Source organism: Netta rufina (genome assembly GCF_964035555.1).
Source record: "Netta rufina genome assembly, chromosome: 26".
NCBI lineage: Eukaryota > Metazoa > Chordata > Aves > Anseriformes > Anatidae > Netta > Netta rufina.
The window spans coordinates 870596-889081 of record NC_140150.1 but is presented as its reverse complement, the minus strand read 5'-3'; the positions used below and the strand labels follow the sequence as shown (position 1 = coordinate 889081).

At 49.2% G+C, this 18486-nt stretch overlaps 2 protein-coding genes across 2 annotated transcripts; both read right to left on the bottom strand.

Moving 5' to 3' along the window:
* Positions 1–94: 94 nt before the first annotated feature.
* LOC311219103 (complement receptor type 1-like) lies at positions 95–13868 on the bottom strand. The gene is made up of 17 exons (XM_084302099.1): positions 13481–13868; positions 13192–13377; positions 12458–12554; positions 11639–11721; positions 10582–10773; positions 9741–9923; positions 9149–9334; positions 8251–8344; positions 7839–7924; positions 6716–6901; positions 5827–5920; positions 5415–5500; positions 4292–4477; positions 3394–3487; positions 2982–3067; positions 2593–2616; positions 95–2335 (listed from the first exon to the last, which is right to left on the bottom strand). Exons 1-17 carry the CDS (start codon positions 13554–13556, stop codon positions 2292–2294), a joined length of 1983 nt encoding a protein of 660 aa, XP_084158225.1. The 5' UTR covers positions 13557–13868; the 3' UTR covers positions 95–2291.
* Positions 13869–14196: 328 nt separating this feature from the next.
* Positions 14197–18486, bottom strand: LOC311219091 (complement decay-accelerating factor-like). Its single transcript, XM_084302085.1, has 9 exons — positions 18326–18486; positions 17887–18078; positions 17281–17472; positions 16961–17057; positions 16709–16803; positions 16280–16381; positions 15685–15711; positions 14936–14990; positions 14197–14744 (listed from the first exon to the last, which is right to left on the bottom strand). The coding sequence occupies exons 1-9, from the start codon at positions 18414–18416 to the stop codon at positions 14666–14668; spliced, it is 930 nt and encodes a 309-aa protein (XP_084158211.1). The 5' UTR covers positions 18417–18486; the 3' UTR covers positions 14197–14665.

Below are 18486 nucleotides of genomic sequence, written 5' to 3'. Positions count from 1 at the left end.
CCAGGGCCAGCATAGCTGAAGATGCTCTCCGAGCCTAGAAGAGGCAGCAAGATGTACACTGCTCAAGTCTTTCTTATCCTTTTTATTGACAGAGACCTTCCACAACATGCAATTTTGACACATAAATACTGGGTATGCATTAGATTCTTTACATTGAAATCATAAAGTTAAATTATACACAACTTAATTCTATTCACATATAAACACAGCACACAAGTGCTCTTCAACCGTAAAATTTGGTGACCCCATCTGTAAGCTATATGACAGCATTTACTGTTCCTTCCATCGGGCTGAAGGTAGGTCACTTCAAGCTGATCCTTAAAATCAGAAGCTAAACCATTTGCACGACCCATTCTGGACTAGGAAGTAGAAACAATTGTGCTGAGATTAAAATAAAACCAAACACATGACTAAGGTACTAGGCTTTCAATTTGTTTTGATCACCTGGGCAATTCATGTGGCTTACAGTACTGTTTCTCATATATATATACACACCTGTATAGTGAAATAGATATTCACACATATGTTTCACATATGTATATATATGTAAAATGCATGAATATGAATGAAAACACAATCTGCAACTGCTTATTTTGTAAGATATACTTCCAAAAATTGGATTCTGCTGTGCCACAGTGACAGCTGAGCAGGATGATGCTCTTCTGGTAAGGGGAACTTTTCTATTTGAGGCTAACACGCTGATGGAAATTGTTCTTTGTGTTTTTCCCTCTAATTAGATGCATGTTCCTGTTAGTAGAAAAGCACATGTAAAAATGCAGAAACAAAAAAGCATGTACTAGACATTTTGAACATTTTGAAGGCTTCCCTTTCCCACCTGCTCATGGTGTAAAGCTCACAGACTGGTCATTTAACCCTCTGCATCAGAGCCCTCAACCTTAAGCCTGTATCCTCAGTTTATACAACGGGTGAGGTTCCACCACCAGTGCTGTCCTTGTGGCACTGCCAAAGCCAACAGCAGGGGTCACAGCACGCCCAGCTGCAGCACACTGCCTCATTCAGCTGCAACCTCATCAGTCCTCCTCAGCACAGGGACCAGGCGGGACAGGTTCGACAGGATGACAGAAAAGCACACAAAATATGCACCGTTTGTTCCCCACGGATGAGTAAATTAAGGCTTTGGCTTGGTGTGCATCTGTGCCAACTTTCAGGTGCAGCAGCTGCTCCGCGCACCAGCCCCGCTGCCAGCAGAGCAAGAAGCCCTAACCTGCTTTTCCTCCCTCACCATCGCAGCAGCCCCAGGGCCTCCTATTCGGGCAGCACTCGAGCAGAAAGTGAAAAGGTTCACACCCAGCAACTTTCTGACGTTCGGTGGCATCTGCAGGGACAGCTGCAAGTTCCGCATTTGGCCCCGAGGCCACCTGCCCTGCTGAGCACCCACCCTGCTGCGGTTCCTCGCGGGGCTTTCAGGCACCCGACTGCTTCACCACTTCCACAGCAGCACCGGGTCACTGCACCGACAGGAAGGGTATTTCTGCAAGGCACTCTGAGAAAAACCTTGATGTGTCACAGAGATAGTTTTTGAAACTGCCGTGGCACTAACTTTAGTGCATACAGGAAGAGTCAGAAGAGTTGTTCTTTGTAAGAAGCCTTTCACAGTTTTATTCTCTCTGGTAAAATTGCCCATCTGTGAGGCTGGCTGTTTGCACAGTGGTTCAGACTTGCCTTGAAGTAAATGCTACAACATGTGCTTCTATACGAATGTTTTCAGTGCTTTCAGTACTGACAGGGAGCACCTGTCTTACACAACCTATACATATCAAATCTAATTTCTTCAAGCACACACTCACACAAAGACACACACACCTTTTCCCATCAGCTCACTTACGACACCCAAAAACCCTGATCAGAGCCAGGCACAACGTTACCTCAGCGGGGCAGTGGCAGAACACACAGAGGTACCCAAAGTGCCCAATTTCCTTGAGTCCAGAGCAGCACAGCACACAAGTTTTTGGCACTATTGCAACTTCACGTGGGGATAACTGCACTCGGTTTCCGAGCCACAGACCTGGCAGGGTGGCAGCCAGCTGCCAGCACAACGCACGGCTCTGGCAGACAGAAGCGTGAGCAGTCCAGAGCAGTGAGAGGGAGCATTTGGGGGTAAAGTTCATCTTTTTTTCCATTGAAGATTCGTTGATTACTATTGTGAGGCCAGTTTCAGCAGAGGGCAATGCAGAGCACGGGGATCAGTGCGATCACGTCCCACCATGTGTAGGAGTTCAGAGCTCCCCGAGGAGCTGATTCGGGCATTCCCGCTGCGGCTGCACCCTGAGCTAGAAGCTCATAACCAGCAACGCCAGGAGGAGGGGCAGGATACCTGCAGGAGACACAACAGACTTCAGTCTGTGCTCCAAACACATTCACTTGCCCTTTCCCTCCCCAGCCACAGGCAGAGCACCTTTACCTTCCTCCCCTCTTTTTCACATAATCTTAGATCAACAAAAATATAAACATGACAGACTGTAGTGAAAGGCTCTTAATCCTTTTTCAGGTTTAAGCAGAATAATTAAGAGACAGTAATGTAAAGATGGGCAAGAAAGGGGGGCACAGAGATCCAGGGTACATGTTACCTACCAACAATGATGGTGGTCGCTCCATCTGGAAAGGAAGCAAGCCAAAATGTGAACCTGAATGTCCAGGCAGCACAGTTCAGACTATACAACAATGAGCATCTCAAATGAAAGCCAGTGCACACATGAGACAATTCAAACACATAGAAGATCCCTGCATAGCCCTACACCATGGATGTATCCCTGAAAATACATCTGGGTTTAAACAGAGGAGCAGTTGCAGCAGCCTGTAAGCCCAACCCACAACCCAACCATACACTGCTGGCGTGAAATTTTAACAGAAGCTGTACCAGGCAACATAAAAAGATTATGGCACACAAGAGCAGCCCACGCCCACCACCAGAGCAGATCAGGAGTTGTCTGAATGGCTTTGTGCAGAGCTTTTCCTCTTACCTTTACAGGTTGGGGGAGACACATTCCAATGAACTCCATTTCCTGATGCCACACATTGGGCAGAAGATGACCCCTGTAATTTATACCTAAAGAAAGAGAGGAACTTGAGTGCTTTCGCAAAAACACCCCAGAAAGGGTTCTCCCCACTCCTCCCGGCCATCGCACGGATACAAGTTGTTAACCAGAAGCTGCCACTGCCATGAAATGGGGTCTGAACACACCAAAGGCTGCTTTGATAAGGGCACGTAGGTGGCACAAGGCCAAACTGAAGAGGTTGCTGCATTACCAGTCAGCGTGCGTTGCCATGTGCTCGTCTCACCACACAGCTCATACACAGCTGTACTGGGAAATCAGGGCAGGAGGATGTCTTCTGACCCCCAGCTTCGGCCCTTCTAACCAGGGATCCACTCACCCATCACGACAGGAGAACTCCACAGTTGCCCCAAACAGGAAATCTTCCGCTTTTACAAACCCGTTCTTTATCACGGGGGGAGTACATTGCTGTCCTAGAGAGAAAAAGAGGTTATTTCACCTGCTTTGACGTGCTGATGCTGTCAAACAGTAACGTCTCAGCTTGGTCTGATGTTACCAATGCCTCAGAGTTTTGCAACCCTGCCAGAACCCATCTGTGAGGAGAGAAGCCTGGGAAGGACTTGACCACCTCGCCTCTGTGGCAGCAGGAGGCTCAGCCCTGTGCTTTAGCACCACGAGTGACTTCCACAGCACGAGCCAGTGCAGACGAAGGGCACCAACCTGTGCCAGGTACAGCACGGCCTACGCCCAGCCGCACGCCTGGCTCCTGAGAGATGGGGACTGCAACGCAAGCGCCTCTCACTGGGGCATACAGCAAGCGAGAAAGGCTATGAGCAAGCAGCAGGAAGGAGTAAACCTCGTGGCACAGGCTGATCAACTCCTCTGACTGTCCTCAAAACGAGTTTGATTACAAAGTATGAGGAAAAGCTGATCCACCAGAAGAGTCGATTCCAGCTGCCTCGCTGGGAACAGCCGCCTGACCTGTGGGGGCCTGGAGGCAGAGCGCAGCTGTTCAGTTTGTTCAGAAAACAAAGCACTCAGCCCATGTACGTAATAAACGCACTTTGAGGCATGCAGAGCCTGTTCTCAGTTCCTCAGAGTAGACCAAAATGCTAGATTTGCACACATACACTTCAAACAAGTTCAGCAAGAAAACTCTAGGTGTGTTTGGTTCATATCCAGCTTTGGGTTTGCAAACTTCAGAGCAAAGAACATTTTGAGCACACCAAGATCACTTGTACAGTCAGCCCAGCCAGGAGAGGAACAGAGATACGCACGTGTACATGACTTGGAGCTTACAGACCAACTGGTATTCTCCAGACAAGTGACTTTCAAAGACGTTCCATCTCCTGTAGCATACCCCGGGTTACATCTGTACTCCAATGTGGTTCCAGCAGGAGAGCTGCTACTCACAGTCCCCACTAACTCAGCAAAAGGGATGCTGGGAGGACGACCACAGTAGCCTAACAATGGGAGACAAAAGCAAAGTCAGCTACAGAAGAGTGCCCAGAGGCCCAGCAGTAACGCTAGCCAACTGCGCTTTGGAGCACACACTGTCTTCACCTGTTTGAGTTGTGGTGCCTGGGATACAGCTTCCATTCTACCCACTTATATACCACAGTTCGCTCCAGACTCCACGGTACTTATCTCTTACTGTACAGTGAATAGAGGACCTTCCAGCCAGCATGAAACCATGATTGCATTTATAAACTACAATAGTTTATAAACTCCCTGGGCAAACTCCCCCTTTGTGCCATTGTGCCTCCCATTGGCAACTGCAGGTGGCTCTCCACAGAGAACAGTCAGCTGTCCTGCAGCTGGAACATCAACAAGAGTGTCTCAGTACTTCTGCTAACAGAAAATTTACACAAGGTACATGGGGAGGAGGAGCTCTAGCCAACCAACACACATCTAGAAGCAACTTCGAGCTTTCTCACTTGGTACTGGGCCTCAGCTACTGCTGGTAGCCCAGGTCCAGGCACATCACCCCATGAACTAAGCTACTGAAGTGCCTAATCAGGCTAGAAGCAGCGTTTCCACCATCTCCAGCTTCCCATAACACTATGCACTTTAGCATTACACCAAATTAAGTAGGCAAAGCTCTAATGTTCAATCATTTGGTAACTACAGAGAATGAAAGTTTTACTCCACTTACAGATCACATCAACATTTTTCCCATAATTTCATAGATTTTCTGCTCTTCCCTTGCACCCACAACTTTGTCAGCATAGTTTCTGAACTGGATGAGAATATTGCACCTCAGGCCTCACAGCAAGAGTTAGCAATGAAGTCCTGAATTTTACGGTCACTTGAGTTATGGCACACAAGAGCAGCCCACGCCCACCACCAGAGCAGATCAGGAGTTGTCTGAATGGCTTTGTGCAGAGCTTTTCCTCTTACCTTTACAGGTTGGGGGAGACACATTCCAATGAACTCCATTTCCTGATGCCACACATTGGGCAGAAGATGACCCCTGTAATTTATACCTAAAGAAAGAGAGGAACTTGAGTGCTTTCGCAAAAACACCCCAGAAAGGGTTCTCCCCACTCCTCCCGGCCATCGCACGGATACAAGTTGTTAACCAGAAGCTGCCACTGCCATGAAATGGGGTCTGGACGCACCAAAGGCTGCTTTGATAAGGACACGTAGGTGGCACAAGGCCGAACTGAAGAGGTTGCTGCATTACCAGTCAGTGTGTGTTGCCATGTGTTCATCTCACCACACAGCTCATACACAGCTGTACTGGGAAATCAGGGCAGGAGGATGTCTTCTGACCCCCAGCTTCGGCCCTTCTAACCAGGGATCCACTCACCCATCACGACATGAGAACTCCACAGTTGCCCCAAACAGGAAATCTTCCGCTTTTACAAACCCGTTCTTTATCACGGGGGGAGTACATTGCTGTCCTAGAGAGAAAAAGAGGTTATTTCACCTGCTTTGACGTGCTGATGCTGTCAAACAGTAACGTCTCAGCTTGGTCTGACATTACCAATGCCTCAGAGTTTTGCAACCCTGCCAGAACCCATCTGTGAGGAGAGAAGCCTGGGAAGGACTTGACCACCTCGCCTCTGTGGCAGCAGGAGGCTCAGCCCTGTGCTTTAGCACCATGAGTGACTTCAACATCACGAGCCAGTGCAGACAAAGGGCACCAACCTGTGCCAGGTACAGCACGGCCTACGCCCAGCCGCACGCCTGGCTCCTGAGAGATGGGGACTGCAACGCAAGCGCCTCTCGCTGGGGCATACAGCAAGCGAGAAAGGCTATGAGCAAGCAGCAGGAAGGAGTAAACCTCTTGGCACAGGCTGATCAACTCCTCTGACTGTCCTCAAAACGAGTTTGATTACAAAGTATGAGGAAAAGCTGATCCACCAGAAGAGTTGATTCCAGCTGCCTCGCTGGGAACAGCCGCCTGACCTGTGGGGGCCTGAAGGCACAGCGCAGCTGTTCAGTAAACAAAGCACTCAGCCCATGTATGTAATAAACGCACTTTGAGGCATGCAGAGCCTGTTCTCAGTTCCTCAGAGTAGACCAAAATGCTAGATTTGCACACATACACTTCAAACGAGTTCAGCAAGAAAACTCTAGGTGTGTTTGGTTCATATCCAGCTTTGGGTTTGCAAACTTCAGAGCAAAGAACATTTTGAGCACACCAAGATCACTTGTACAGTCAGCCCAGCCAGGAGAGGAACAGAGATACGCACGTGTACATGACTTGGAGCTTACAGACCAACTGGTATTCTCCAGACAAGTGATTTCCAAAGACGTTCCATCTCCTGTAGCATACCCCGGGTTACATCTGTACTCCAATGTGGTTCCAGCAGGAGAGCTGCTACTCACAGTCCCCACTAACTCAGCAAAAGGGATGCTGGGAGGACGACCACAGTAGCCTAACAATGGGAGACAAAAGCAAAGTCAGCTACAGAAGAGTGCCCAGAGGCCCAGCAGTAACGCTAGCCAACTGCGCTTTGGAGCACACACTGTCTTCACCTGTTTGAGTTGTGGTGCCTGGGATACAGCTTCCATTCTACCCACTTATATACCACAGTTCGCTCCAGACTCCACGGTACTTATCTCTTACTGTACAGTGAATAGAGGACCTTCCAGCCAGCATGAAACCATGATTGCATTTATAAACTACAATAGTTTATAAACTCCCTGGGCAAACTCCCCCTTTGTGCCATTGTGCCTCCCATTGGCAACTGCAGGTGGCTCTCCACAGAGAACAGTCAGCTGTCCTGCAGCTGGAACATCAACAAGAGTGTCTCAGTACTTCTGCTAACAGAAAATTTACACAAGGTACATGGGGAGGAGGAGCTCTAGCCAACCAACACACATCTAGAAGCAACTTCGAGCTTTCTCACTTGGTACTGGGCCTCAGCTACTGCTGGTAGCCCAGGTCCAGGCACATCACCCCATGAACTAAGCTACTGAAGTGCCTAATCAGGCTAGAAGCAGCGTTTCCACCATCTCCAGCTTCCCATAACACTATGCACTTTAGCATTACACCAAATTAAGTAGGCAAAGCTCTAATGTTCAATCATTTGGTAACTACAGAGAATGAAAGTTTTACTCCACTTACAGATCACATCAACATTTTTCCCATAATTTCATAGATTTTCTGCTCTTCCCTTGCACCCACAACTTTGTCAGCATAGTTTCTGAACTGGATGAGAATATTGCACCTCAGGCCTCACAGCAAGAGTTAGCAATGAAGTCCTGAATTTTACGGTCACTTGAGTTATGGCACACAAGAGCAGCCCACGCCCACCACCAGAGCAGATCAGGAGTTGTCTGAATGGCTTTGTGCAGAGCTTTTCCTCTTACCTTTACAGGTTGGGGGAGACACATTCCAATGAACTCCATTTCCTGATGCCACACATTGGGCAGAAGATGACCCCTGTAATTTATACCTAAAGAAAGAGAGGAACTTGAGTGCTTTCGCAAAAACACCCCAGAAAGGGTTCTCCCCACTCCTCCCGGCCATCGCACGGATACAAGTTGTTAACCAGAAGCTGCCACTGCCATGAAATGGGGTCTGGACGCACCAAAGGCTGCTTTGATAAGGACACGTAGGTGGCACAAGGCCGAACTGAAGAGGTTGCTGCATTACCAGTCAGTGTGTGTTGCCATTTGTTCATCTCACCACACAGCTCATACACAGCTGTACTGGGAAATCAGGGCAGGAGGATGTCTTCTGACCCCCAGCTTCGGCCCTTCTAACCAGGGATCCACTCACCCATCACGACATGAGAACTCCACAGTTGCCCCAAACAGGAAATCTTCCGCTTTTACAAACCCGTTCTTTATCACGGGGGGAGTACATTGCTGTCCTAGAGAGAAAAAGAGGTTATTTCACCTGCTTTGACGTGCTGATGCTGTCAAACAGTAACGTCTCAGCTTGGTCTGACATTACCAATGCCTCAGAGTTTTGCAACCCTGCCAGAACCCATCTGTGAGGAGAGAAGCCTGGGAAGGACTTGACCACCTCACCTCTGTGGCAGCAGGAGGCTCAGACCTGTGCTTTAGCACCATGAGTGACTTCAACATCACGAGCCAGTGCAGACAAAGGGCACCAACCTGTGCCAGGTACAGCACGGCCTACGCCCAGCCGCACGCCTGGCTCCTGAGGGACGGGGACTGCAACGCAAGCGCCTCTCACTGGGGCATACAGCAAGCGAGAAAGGCTATGAGCAAGCAGCAGGAAGGAGTAAACCTCGTGGCACAGGCTGATCAATTCCTCTGACTGTCCTCAAAACGAGTTTGATTACAAAGTATGAGGAAAAGCTGATCCACCAGAAGAGTCGATTCCAGCTGCCTCGCTGGGAACAGCCGCCTGACCTGTGGGGGCCTGGAGGCAGAGCGCAGCTGTTCAGTTTGTTCAGAAAACAAAGCACTCAGCCCATGTACGTAATAAACATACTTTGAGGCATGCAGAGCCTGTTCTCAGTTCCTCAGAGTAGACCAAAATGCTAGATTTGCACACATACACTTCAAACGAGTTCAGCAAGAAAACTCTAGGTGTGTCTGCAAACCCAGAGCTGGATATGAACCAAACTTCAGAGCAAAGAACATTTTGAGCACACCAAGATCACTTGTACAGTCAGCCCAGCCAGGAGAGGAACAGAGATACGCACGTGTACATGACTTGGAGCTTACAGACCAACTGGTATTCTCCAGACAAGTGATTTCCAAAGACGTTCCATCTCCTGTAGCATACCCCGGGTTACATCTGTACTCCAATGTGGTTCCAGCAGGAGAGCTGCTACTCACAGTCCCCACTAACTCAGCAAAAGGGATGCTGGGAGGACGACCACAGTAGCCTAACAATGGGAGACAAAAGCAAAGTCAGCTACAGAAGAGTGCCCAGAGGCCCAGCAGTAACGCTAGCCAACTGCGCTTTGGAGCACACACTGTCTTCACCTGTTTGAGTTGTGGTGCCTGGGATACAGCTTCCATTCAAACCTCTTATATATCAGTTTGCTTAGCCAGAGATAAGGTGAAGATGCGACAGCATCTATGCCTCTCTGACGCTACTTCCGTGGCCACCCACCCAACTTGCAGCATCAGCCACAGCTGAGCTCAGAAACCAAACATCCCCACCAGGAAGCAAGCCCATCAAGCACAGAAGGCAGCTTCATCTCTCTTTTCAATACACTTCTGGATCATTTGTAGTTCACAAATGCATCATTCACTGCAATTGCTTCAAAAATCTAAGTTTGTACTCACGTTTTTCACACTTGGGCAGAGGTGGATTCCAGTTACCGTCTGCATCACATTTAGCTGTATGAGAACCATTCATAAAATAACCAGGAAGACATTCAAAGGCCACTGTATCTCCATACGTGTATTGTTCAACAAAACCAGTTAACTTCTTCCCATTTTCCACTACTGGATTTTCACATCTCACCACTAGAAGTGAAGGCAAATCAGTAAGAATACTTGTTATAAGAAAAAAAGAAAAAAAAAGAAGCCCTACAGTGTCTACAGAAGTTTCTCGTGTAATGCCTCTGGTAACAACTGCCACCCTTCTGCTTTACAAGAGGCAGGTCCCCTGCATGCCACAGGTACTCTGTGAGCAGAGACACCATTAAAAACTGCGCACAGAGCTTCATTTGCAGAAAGCCCTGGGCACAGGCGGAGAGAGGACTGCTTCTCAAGGACTTCTGAGAGTCCCAAACAAATGATTTATGTTCATTTACACTTTGTGGAAGACCAAAAGGAAAATAAGTCTGGTTACTGCTGCCAGGAAAAATGCAGACACAGCCTCTTGGCCCTTTCACACAAGCTGTAGTTTCCCACTTTATCTTTTTAGCCTTATCTGGTGGAATGAGGCAGTGTTGCTTATTCTCGTTCAATCTAGGTTATTAGAGTGGCTTTCTATGTGCTGAAGAATCCATTAAACCAAGCCCTGCTTCTGACTGTGACTTCAGAACCACTGCATTAAGTCTGGGAATCATTTTATACTCAAATCAACCTTCTCATACTTGGCAGCTTACCAGAAATAATTCACATGGGAGAGGAGTAAGAAACAAAGTGAAAAGAGTAAGGAGAGAAAGAAAACATCTACCTTTGCATTCAGGGGCTGGACCACTCCATATTCCATTGGACTCAGCATCCGCCGTACAGTAAATCGTGGAGCTTCCAATGAGAGAAAAGCCTTTATCACAGGTGTAAGTTACAGCTAAGCCGAAGACGTACTCTGTTTGTGTACTGCTGAACTGCCCATTTGCAATTACAGGAGGTGGTTCACAGGGAATAACTGCATGGGAAAGCAATAGCAAAACATACAAGAACATTTCCATCATATGTGGAACTGACATCTATCTATTAAACAGGAAAAAAAAAAAAAACTACTAAGAAAAGCCAAAGAATGGGTAAGTGGCCCTAAATCAATCGTCTTAACCTATAGTATTGAATGCTAATGCCCCTTCAGACTCTCAGCTTTTTTTTAATGGGTATTAAAACGGCAGAGCAGCAGCTATTGTCCAAGAGGAGACATTAAAGACAAGTCCTTCTGGAAGCACCACACATTGTCTTGCTAAGTAGCCTGGCAACTTCACCAACTGGTGATACCAGTCCCTGCTTTTGCTGGGAGGAGGCCAGAATACTTCTGACAGACACAAACCACCCAAGCTATCCGCAGCTGACGGCCAGTTGCCTACTGGGTAGGAACAATGCCCAAATGAAGAAAACTCTTGAAATTCATCTTCCCCTCTGAAAACACGTATTTTGGATGTTGTCACATCGAAAGCCATCCCCTACTGATCAAAAGCTGTGCTTGCAGTTCGGCAGTGCCCAGCTGATCAGAAGTGCAACACAAGCAATGTGGGGCCCACACCAGCCTGGCCAAAAGCCAGGAAAAACAGTCCCAGAAGCTGCTCGCCCTGCAGATCTGACTCACGAGCTTCTGCCAACATCCACAGATCCTCCTTAGTATTTAATTTTTATTCCCACTTTCGCTGTGAGCTCTTGTCTGGGGGAGAGGTAAGGGATAATGTCTCTAGAGACTGATGTAATTTGCATCAGGTGCCAGGAAGACAGAACCCACCTGCTGCTCCCAGGACTATGAGGGATATGCAGTAACTTCAAGAAAGATGGACACAGAACATTTAAGATGTACTTACTCTCACAGAATGGAATATTATCCCAAGTAACGTCATTGTTATTAAGTACACATTGTGCAGATGGCTTCCCAACTAATCGGTACCTAAGAAAAGAGAAGATTGAATCTCTTAAAAACTGAAAAAAAATGAAATCCAGGAAACAGTTTCTTGTAGCATTCTCTGGAGGTGAAACCTAGGGGAAAAAGAGCCATCCATCCTGTGAAATACAGCTTTCTCAGTACCTAAAGAAATGCATTATTTGATGCAGTTTATGGAGACTTTATACTTGTAGCAGGTGGGTACAAGCTCGCAGGAGCATCCTCATCCTGAGGCTGCGCAGCAGACCCGAACAGGGCAGGGTGTCACTGGCATACCCAGGCTGCTTAGACCCAGGCCACTAGACCTATATATATTTTTTTAAACCTTTTTTTTTTTTTTTTTTTTTTAATTCTCCCTCCCCCCCCCTTCTCCTGCACAACAGCAAAAACACCCCTGCAGGGCACCCACTGGGCCTCAGATAGAAAGTGCACCAAGTATTAACCAATGTACAGGAAACACCTGAAACATTGATAATTACTAACAAGGAGGAACAGGGAATGAACAAATTCCTTTTCAAAGCAAAGTTGCAAGCAGCTTGCAAAGAACATGATCTCACACCCAGAAAATAACCTGTTCTGATAATAAGAACAGGAGGGAGCCCGATCCCCAGGGCTGCCTGCTCTCAACACCTCCCACCTGGCCAGCGCTTGCCAAGGAAATGGCCCCCAGGCATTAAAAGAGTCCCCAGGGTCTCCCAGCCTCAGCTCCCTTGACTCACCAGCAGCCCACGCAAACTCTTACCCGAAGTTACAGGTGAAATTTATCGTCGCCCCAAACCGCAGGTCCGTTGAGTAGTGAAATTTGCCATTTTCTATCTCTGGTTCACGGCACAACTTTCCTGGGGGGGGGGGGGGGGGGCAAGCACTCAGCATTAGCTGTATTTTATTGCATTATAACGAAACACAGGTGACAGTGCTGCTCGGAACCGTCACGGACAAGGTAACCCTTTCACTAGCACCTGCGCTTCCTTGAGAGCAAGTAGCAGCACTTTCAGAAAAGACACAAATTACCCATTAACTTCGGAGGAACTAATGGTTAAACAGCTCAGGACAAATGAAAGAACTCTTAACGAGGCAGGAAACCAATACAGACACGAGGCTTTGGGGAGAAAAACAACAGAAAGGAGAAGGGGCGGGGAGCACGAGCGTGTTAGCCCTGTGACAAGGGATGAGTGATCCCGCTGCCCCCTCTGTACCTTGGTTTTGTGGAAACCTGCCTCAGCAGACGTGCTGTATGACCAGGTGGCAAAGCAATTAAGTGGGACAGAGATCATTTCCAAGAGATTATAGTGCCTCAGCTCAAAGGGCAACCTCACGCAGACACCCTGGGAAGATGCTTGCTGTCAGCACCCCCAAACAGAGCACCCCAGGCAGCACCCCCAAACCCACACTGAGCCCCGAGCGGCGCCTGGGGTCCGCACCCCCTCACCATGACCCCCTTATAGCCCACAGCAGCCGGCCGGGGGGGGCACTCACCGATGCAGAAGTCGGGGTCCCATGTCCAGGTGGAGTTGGGGAGGCAGGTGACCAGGAAGGACTTGTCACTGACCCCCACGTAGCCGGGGCGGCACCTGTAGGGCACCTGGGACCCGACGGGGTACGACGCGTTGGGGGGGCTGCGGGGCTCGGCGAAGGAGAACCTCGGCACATCCTGGCAGTCACCTGGGGAGGGACAGGGAGATAGCGGGGGGCAAACCGAGGAGAGCCCTCACCTGCAGCCCCCCACCTCCAGCCCCAGCCCCCCGGCAACCCCAGCCCCGCTCACCCCAGGCTCCGGGCAGCGCCAGCAGCACGGCGCAGAGCCACAGCAGCCCCATGCCGGTGCCGGTGCCCGTTCCCATCCCGGTGCCCGTTCCCCTGCTGGTGCTGGTGCTGGTGCCGGTGCCCGTGCCGATCCCGGTGCCGTCGGAGCGATGCGCAACGCACCCCGCCGGCACGGCCCTTTCCGGGGTGGGCGGACACCGGGCCGGCCTCAGGGGAATTTTCCGGCTTCGTAGGAAAATCAAGGGCTCGGCTGAGCCCAGCCCCGTCACCTGGGAAGCCTCTCGCCCTCCTTCCGTGGATGAACAAGAAGGGGGCGTGCGGGGCCGGCTGCGGGAGCCCCCGCCCCGCGCCCGCCTCCCCCGAGCGGCTCCGCCCGGCCCGGGGGCGCCTCCCGCGGTACCCCCGGTAAATGTGTCCCCGCGTCAATGGGAAAGCAAAACAAGTGCATGAAGGCACTGGGCACGGCCTCCCTTCCCGCACAGCCTCCTCCCCGCCTCCCTCCTCCCTGCCTCCCCGACGCAGTTCCTTGGAAGCGCCGCGCCCCTGCCCCGGGCACAGCCCGGACATCGCCTCCGCAATCACCCCCCTCAATCACCCCGCAATCCATCGCCCCAGCCCAGCCCCGGGCAGATAAGGAAATCGCAGCGCCATTTGCAGCGCCCTGCGAGAAGGTTTGAGCAGGAACAACGACCGAGGAAGCATCCCAGCACGCCAGTCTCGCTTATCCCGTGAGCCTTTTATTTACAAAACGGTTTTGCTATAAATACTGTCGTTGTCAAAGTCTTGTCTGCATGCTAGGAAATGAACCTTAGCAAAAAAATTAGCAAAACAAAATAAAAAAATAAAAAAATTAAAAAAGTGGTTTAAAAAAATACAAGTGGGTCTTCGGAGGATGTGCAAACAGGGCCTTTTCTATAGAATCATTTTCCTAGTGGAAAGAAACGTTTATTGAATGTTAAAAGCCTCACTTTAAGAACTGCAAAAATGTTTTCGGTACTAAAAAAAAAATATAAGAAACATGTAGGCACTAAAGTGACAGGGAGCTGAATTCGAAGTAGATTTGCTTCTCCTGGTGCTTCACAAAGAAATTCTTGATTATGAAGTAAGAAACTTGATTTCGTATTGCCTTACTGCACTCAAAACTTCATCACTGACGGTGTCAGGAGCTAGCAGTAGCTGTCCCTTCTCACGGACCAGTTTTACGCTCCTGGCAGGATGGTCCCTGTTCTTCATCTCCTGCATTTGTAGGATTTGGCTTATATGTCCTGAAGACATGGAAAAGAAAGGAGAAAATCTATGGAATAAGCAACAATTTAACATCACGGAAAGACAGTACTAAGCCACACAAATACGTACCAAAGGTTATTACCATCACTCAGAGCTTAAAAGGAAACACCCAGTTAAGAAAAAGATGACGATGGCTGAGGAATGCTGAGCAGCAGCTCGGCTCACTTACCCTTTTTGCTTTATACCACACTTCTTGATGGTCCAGATTACAATTACAACAATTCCTTGGGAAGCAAGCAAACAAACAGGGAAAAACAAAAATGAACAGCATATTTGGTTGGCAGTGTAAGTGAAATACAGCAGTTTGGTAAGAGACTGACAGCAAAATTCACTGCTCTGTGGCAGCCTGTCCCCACCTAGAGGCTCCTTCTCAGCCAGAACAATGCAAAATCCCTCATGTAGCTCTGAAAAATGAGCCCAGAAACCACCAAGTGTAGCGCCATGTTGACCTTTCTCTAAAGCATGATCCTCATGTGTTTGGTACTTTTATAGACAGCCTGCTGTTTATTTTGTATTTTAGACACTCCGTTTTTAGTACTCAATCTCTTTTGCAGCACGGATGTTCCAAGTTTCATTAATCTCTTATATTTCAAAGTCTGCCAAAGCCTTTTAAACCAATGTCATCAATTAAGGAGTGCCAGGATGTACAATTTTTGGTTGGCTTCTTACATCGGCCTCTTTGGCTTTCATTTCATCCACAATTAACATAATGTTTTCTACCAAAACAAAGACAATTCATCCATAATGCTTGTGGTGCTGCTGCATTATCCAGCAGCAGAGAAACCCAGGAATCCTGTCCGGAGACACTCAGCACAAGGAGCTGTAAAATGAAGAGGCCAACAACACCGCCTCCAGATGTTTAGCAGTAAATAACAGCTTTGCATTAGGGAAGTATATTTTCAATTGTAAACAACTCACCAATGACGCAAGGGATGATGATAAGTGCTAGAGAAGAAAATAATGAAACTGGTATTAAAAAAAAATGAAACCCATGATGCTGATAAACAAAGAGGAAAACTCCTTAATCTATGCTTGCACAATGGTGTTATTCAAATCCAGATAACCATAGCACTGCTGAGAAGCAATCTAAAGCAATCATCGTCGATTAGTAAACATGTTGTGATGCTCTTCTTGAGCCCCTCACCCCACCTTTCCCCACTGCCAGAGCTGAGGTCCGTTGCTCCAAGCTGTTCCCCCCCCAGCAACGTCCAAACATAGGCAAGGTAACGCCAGCAGATTCTGCTGAGATGCTTGGATGCACAGAGGGAGATTCAAGCACCAAAAACCCTGCCCTGTATCAGGTCAGCTGGGGAGCACAGAGGAAAGGAGATCATGCCAGCGAGCTAACCTGTAAAAACCCCTCAGAAACTGGAAGATGGGCCCACCAAAAGGGTTGAGAAAGACACAATGAAAGCAGAAAACCAACAGTGCGTGGAGTCAGGGCTGCCCAACATGGGTGTAATTCTAGCAACTACAGGGGTTGCAATGCAGGAAGCCTTTCCTGAGCCCTTACGTAGGATGTAGCGATACTCTGATGTCTTCTCTTCCAACGGTTTGGGTGCATCTGTCACTGCTGTAGCGCCAACGGTAGAGGTCGAAGGTAAAGGAGAAACACCTAAAAGAGGGGGAGTGAGAGAGCGGTCGTGGGGTCTAGCTGCCCAGCACGGTAAAACCACCACACAGTCACAATTGTATTTTACGTAATATTCCATTTATACAAAACATATGTAAGACTGCAGCGAGCATCCTCCAGCAGCGCTCAGCCCTGCACTCGGGAAGTGCCCTGCAGGAGGCACCACCAATGCTGCTAGGTACGCCCTATGTTTTTACTCCTGGTGTCTACTTTTCACCTGACTTAATTCGCTACAACCAACACAGAGTTCAGTGGTTTTTAATAGGCCTTTTCGGTGTTTCCAGTCAAGCCCTGGATAAGCTCACTTACCCTGGATACGGTGACAAGTTGGAAGCGGAGTCCAGGCAACTCTATTGTCGTGTATGTAACACCGGATGGAGGGTGGCCCTGGCGTTAGCTCGTACCTAAGATGCAAAAGGCACATCCCCAGCTCAGTCTGCTGTCACCAGCCAAGAACTTGTCACCCCAGAGGGGTGCCACGGACTCGACAGGCAGAGCCCCATGTCCCGTGCCGCACGCTGGGGTGTGGGCCAGCCAGCACAGCAGCCTGCTTCCACTCACCCATCGTCACAAATAACATCTGCCTTTGAGCCAAACAGGTAATCTGTTGTAACAAGTGTACCATGCTCTGGAATTTTTGGAGGACCACAAGTTTCCCCTAAAAAAGAAGACTGTCCTTAGGATGCTGCAAGGGCAGGAAAGCAAACAAGCCAACCACTGACATGCTTTTCACAACAGTGCAGCAATGTCAAACTGGGCATCTGATGATAAACATCATTTAAAAAAAGCCATTCTAGAGTATAAATCTGAGGTGGAACTCCAAACGCAGAGCTAAGGGTGTACAATGCTGGAGAAAAAGCAGCTGATGCAGGGACACTCACTTTCACATAACTCGGGAACCTCTGACCACGTTAAATTTTCAAGACAAGTGCTGGTAGGAAGCTCGTCAGTGCTGTTCTTGTAGCCTGGGTTACAAACGTAGCTCACCGTGACACCAACAGCATAAAAATTCTTGGTTTCATCTTCCGCTGATACTTTTGCGAAACTCACACGAGGTGGGCTTAAACAGCTGCCTAGTGATCACAAGGACAATTGAAATGGACAGTTCCAAAGCAAAAATGACAGTATGCTGCACTCAGATACGTATAACCATAAATACAAGTCGTAATAAGCAAGCCTCCTTCACAATACTAATATTACAAATATTTTTAATAAGATGATTGATCATTTCTATAGCTGTAATAGAAAAGATTTCTAATGGTAAACGTTGCCCTCCTAGAACTGCGCCCGAGGTGAGCGCTGTCAGCCTGGCCACTTCCACAGCCCAGGGAAGTCAGGAAGAAGGGACAGGGAAAGGTTCTGACAAACAACTTGCTCACGCCTCACCCCTGATGAGGAAACCCCCTGAACAGCAATTGCTAAAGCAGCAAATGCTTTCGCAAGCAGCCCGCATCTCCGAGCAACTTCAGAGAAAGTGCACTACTCACGATCACAAAACTCCGGGGGGACGGACCAGACGGCGTTCTCCAGGCACTGTATTGTGTCAGACTTCAAGGGGACCTTAGCAAAGCCTAGAACGCATCGGTATGTTATTTTGGTTCCGATGGGGAAGCTTTGCTGATCTTTGGAGTCCTCTGGAGGCTCTGCCCCGGGTACCTGGGGCAGCGGCCCGCAGTCCCCTGCAACAAAACGAAGGGATTCAGGAGGGTCCTGCTGCCTTCGGGAGCAGCCTGGCAGGGCACAGGGCAGAGGCAAACGCGACGGACAGACAAACAGCCACAGGCACAGACACACAGACGGGTACAGGCACAGGGACACGGACAGACACACAGACACGGGTACAGACACACAGATATGGGTACAGACACACAGACTCCCCCGGCGTACCCCCCCGCCCTCCCGCGTCTTCCCCAAGCCGGAGCTCACCGCGGGCCGCAGGCACCAGCGGCACCAGCACCACCAGTACCACCAGTACACCCAGCACCACCAGCAGCCAGCGGCACCGCCCGGAGCCCATCGCTGCCGAGGGGCGCCCGGCTCCGGCCCCTCCCGGCCCCGGGATGCTGCCGGGGGCTCCTCGCCTCCGC

Coding starts and splice junctions, on each gene's coding strand:
- LOC311219091 (XM_084302085.1), bottom strand. CDS start 18,416: ATGGGCTCCGGGCGGTGCCGCTGGCTGCTGGTGGTGCTGGGTGTACTG. Junction 18,079..18,325: donor GCTGGTGCCTGCGGCCCGCG/GTGAGCTCCGGC, acceptor GTTTTGTTGCAG/GGGACTGCGGGCCGCTGCCC. Junction 14,991..15,684: donor CATCATCCCTTGCGTCATTG/GTGAGTTGTTTA, acceptor TTGCTTCCCAAG/GAATTGTTGTAATTGTAATC.
- LOC311219103 (XM_084302099.1), bottom strand. CDS start 13,556: ATGGGAACGGGCACCGGCACCGGCATGGGGCTGCTGTGGCTCTGCGCC. Junction 7,925..8,250: donor GAGTTCTCATGTCGTGATGG/GTGAGTGGATCC, acceptor CTCTTTCTTTAG/GTATAAATTACAGGGGTCAT. Junction 6,902..7,838: donor GTCTCCCCCAACCTGTAAAG/GTAAGAGGAAAA, acceptor TCCCATTGTTAG/GCTACTGTGGTCGTCCTCCC.